The 3,838-nt window shown below is 40.7% G+C and overlaps 1 protein-coding gene across 1 annotated transcript in view; it reads right to left on the bottom strand.

Moving 5' to 3' along the window:
• Window positions 1–1,290: 1,290 nt before the first annotated feature.
• The window catches only part of LOC111966909 (uncharacterized), a 4,884-nt gene continuing 2,336 nt past the window's right edge, over window positions 1,291–3,838 (bottom strand). The window contains exon 5 of the mRNA XM_023991856.1: window positions 1,291–1,431. Within this exon, the coding sequence (XP_023847624.1) occupies window positions 1,291–1,431 (141 nt within the window). The remainder of the gene's footprint in view (window positions 1,432–3,838) is intronic.

Raw genomic sequence — 3,838 nt, forward strand, 5'->3', positions numbered from 1 at the left:
TCTGCTTTGCCAAGTAGGTCCTGGAAATAAAGGGGAGGTTAATTTGACCCCATCCATCAATGGTGTTTTACAAAGAACAAATCAAGCATAATACGTTCATGTCCGTGTGTAATGTGTGTATAGAGCTAGAAGGATACTAGCTATGGTGACAGTACAATATACACTCAGTGACTAGTTTATTATGTACACCGCTCCGTTCACGAAAATGGTTAGCTCCTACAGACAGCTAGTCAGGTGGCTGTGACTTGCTGTATAAAGCAGGCAGACAGGCATCGAGGCATTRAGTTACTGTTRGACTGAATGTTAGAATGGGCAAAACGAGTGACCTAAGCAACTTTGAGCGTGGTATGATTGTTGGTGCAAGGCGCGTCGGTTCCAGTATCTCAGAAGCGGCTGGACCTGGGCTTTTCGCGCACGACAGTGTCTAAAGTTCCCGGCAATGGTGCGGGAAATAAAAAATATAGAAGGAGAATGGCAAGAATCGTGCAAGCTAGCAGGCGGGCCACAAACAGGCAAATAATMMRACAGAACGGCATCTCAGAACGCACAARTCAMCGGRCCTTGTTACGYATGGGCTATWGCAGCAGACGACCACACCAGGTTCCACTCCTATCAACTAAAAACAAGCAGAAGCGGCTCCAGTGGGCACYCGATCACCAACACTGYACAATTGAGGAGTGGAAAAACATTGCCTAATCCAACGAATCCAGGTTCCTGTTGCGTRATTCTGAGGSAAAGGCAGGATTTGGCGTAGGCAGCATGAGTCCATGGCCCCATCCTGCCTGATGTCAACAGTACATGCTTGTGGCGGTGGTGTAATGGTGTGGGGAATGATTCCTGGCATATGTTAGGTCCCTTGATACTAATTGAGGTTCGTTTCCATGCACCAGAGAATTCTGGCTGTTCTGGAGGCAAAGGGGGGTCTGACCCGGTACTAGATGGATGTACCTAATAAACTGGCCACTWACTGAATACATCCTGGATGTATGCATAACGCAAATAGGGCTAATGTCAATAATACATCCTTAACTGTATTGACATGCATACATCACAGCAGTATTATGCTTGATTTGTACTTTATGAAACACCATTTGATGGACGGGGTCAAACTGAAAACGATCATAATTTTGTGCACACTGTAAAATTCAGCATCACCACCAACCGTCGTTGCAGTTTCTCGATTGTTGTGTCTGTTTAGCAGGCGTATTCCATGAAAGCGGTTGTGGACGGACCCCTCTGAAGACTTTGTTCTCTCTGCTCGAAACCTGGCGACCTGAAGTTCCATCAATTTCATTTCCTCCGGAGAAATTCGTTCTCCTTGTGGCTTTGAGTCATCTCCAGATGTACAACCGCATAGCCATCGTCAACAACTTTGCAGATTTCGGCAACAGCCGCATTGGCTAGCACCTCCATGATGGAGGCTATCTGCGCCTGGAAATCGGCAACGGAACCCGACATTGTGCCCCGACGCTTTTGGCTTCTTTTCAATGAAACACTATTTTTGTTTTTCTATATTATGATAATTCACAATTATCTATCTAGCTAGTAAAAATGATACAAGCATATCATAAACTAAACATCGCTAGCTAGCTTTGTTTGTAAGTAGCTGTTGAGATTTGTTTTTCCTCATCTTCACAGTAATGTAATCATAAACTGGACTGTGCAATTCAATTGAAAGTACAACACCGCCACCTACTGTAGAGGAGTGCTCCACAATAACAACAATGGTTTAGATATGCAATACTGCTTCACATAGGATTTACGGTATTTTTACCACTCAATAACAGCAATTGTTCAGGTATGTTATACGGATTTCACATAGAATTTACGGTACCCCCCACACACACAATAACAACAATGGTTTAGATATGTAATACTGTTTCACATAGGATTTACGGTCTTTTTTTTTCTGTAAAAAAAAAATGATGTCATTTTTATATGACCCCCTTACAAACATGCCTATTTTACCACATTCTTGCCTGAATAGGCCTTCTATACCTCCCATGTGCATGCCGCTGTTGGGTGGTAGTATTGGTGTACAGATGTGGGTGGGCGTCTACTTTAATAAACCCATTGAATATATATATGTACCACCAAAAATAAATATATTATTAATGCATTCAGGCAGGTCTTACGAAACATTATAAGACTAATAAAAATATATTTCCAAAATAGAATAACATATTTTGGTTTAATTAGGCTACGTTACGTCCAAATGAATGAAATTAATAGTTCATTATTTGTTCATTGAACAGACAAGAACCACCTACCGATCATAGTCAACACATATATATTTTATAATTAGAATATATTGGAATACAGGGAACATTATATTTTTCAACACGTCAGCTGTCATATAAAAAAAGGAGTATTTTGAAACAGCCCAAGTCCATGCTTTTTTTCCACGTTTCATCTCTCCCTCACTCCACTCTGTTAGGGAGCAGGCGCGTAGGCTCTTACATTGAAAGTATCTTCATCATGATACCAATAGAAAATACCTGCAATCTATATTTTCAAAAGAATGTGATTCTCGTGTTCATATTTCACAACCTCCGCGCGGCTTTAAGAGTTGCCTATACGCGATCGAACAAAAAAAATAGTTCACCTGATTTAGGCTACACTGTTGCATGCTAAGTTAAGAGCAAATAACCCACTCTTAAACTACTGGCAAAATATTCTAATAAAGAGCTAACGAGACAAGATGATCAGAGCAGCACTCACCTCAACTATAGATAACATTTCCCCAGACTAATTGCAGCCTAACCAATATCCAAACGGACATTCAGTGAAAACTAAAATTGACTTTGGTTGATTTATCAAGAGGAGTCCCCAAGCTTGTCTCAAATCATAACAGTGTTTACAATTATCATCTAGGTGACCACACAAAGGCAAGCTATTGTTTAACATTTATTACYTTGATTGGAAAGACTTTGGGAGTTTCAGTAAACAACAATTTGATACAAGCCTTCAGCTTGATACCAGCAGCATCCCATTGCAGGTTTGCCTCTGAAGCTAAGCAGGGATGGTCCCTGGATGGGAGATCAGTTGCTGCTGGAAGTGGTATTGTAAAGCCAGTAGAGAGCACTCCCCTTTGGTCTAAYGAGATCCCCAGGGCAGTAGAGGGGACATTGCCCTACAAAGGGTGCTCTCTTTTGGATGGGATGTTAAACGGGTGTTCTGACTCTCTGTGGTCATTAAAAATCCCATGGCACTTATCGTAAGAGTAAGCGTGTTCACCCCGGTGTCCTGGCTAAATTCCTAATCTGGCCCTCATACCATCATGGCCACCTAATCATCTCAATTGGCATATATCACTCCTCACCTCTCTAGCTGCTGTTTGGTAAGCGTTCTGGCACAAACATGGTCGCTGTGCATCACCTTGGTGMTGGATCAGGGGAGTTTCTCCCTTAAAGCACTTTGAGTACCTCAGTTGGTAGAAAAGCACTATATAAATCCAATCAATTATTATTATTCAATTACATTAGCCTACTTTATTGTATTAGGACAGACACTAAATATATATTAATTCCATCACACCTCTATAATTTGCTTGTAGCCTATCAGTCTAATAGTACATCTATCTTGTTGAGGCAAAAYYAAAWWMGAATTCTTATGAGATCGATCTTTATTGTATTTKTTTCTTTGCTGGCTTGTATTTCTGTGTGTTAACTATGCCTATGTATTGTAGTTTACCCCAGGACGTTGCTGTAAATCACAATGTATTCTCAGTCAACTCACCTGGTCAAATAAATAATAAATACAATTCAAATAAATTACAGTACTGCACCATTGATTTTTAAATCTATAACTTATGACAGGTGAAGATTATCAGTCCACT

The sequence above is a fragment of the Salvelinus sp. IW2-2015 genome, linkage group LG7 (assembly GCF_002910315.2).
Source record: "Salvelinus sp. IW2-2015 linkage group LG7, ASM291031v2, whole genome shotgun sequence".
NCBI lineage: Eukaryota > Metazoa > Chordata > Actinopteri > Salmoniformes > Salmonidae > Salvelinus > Salvelinus sp. IW2-2015.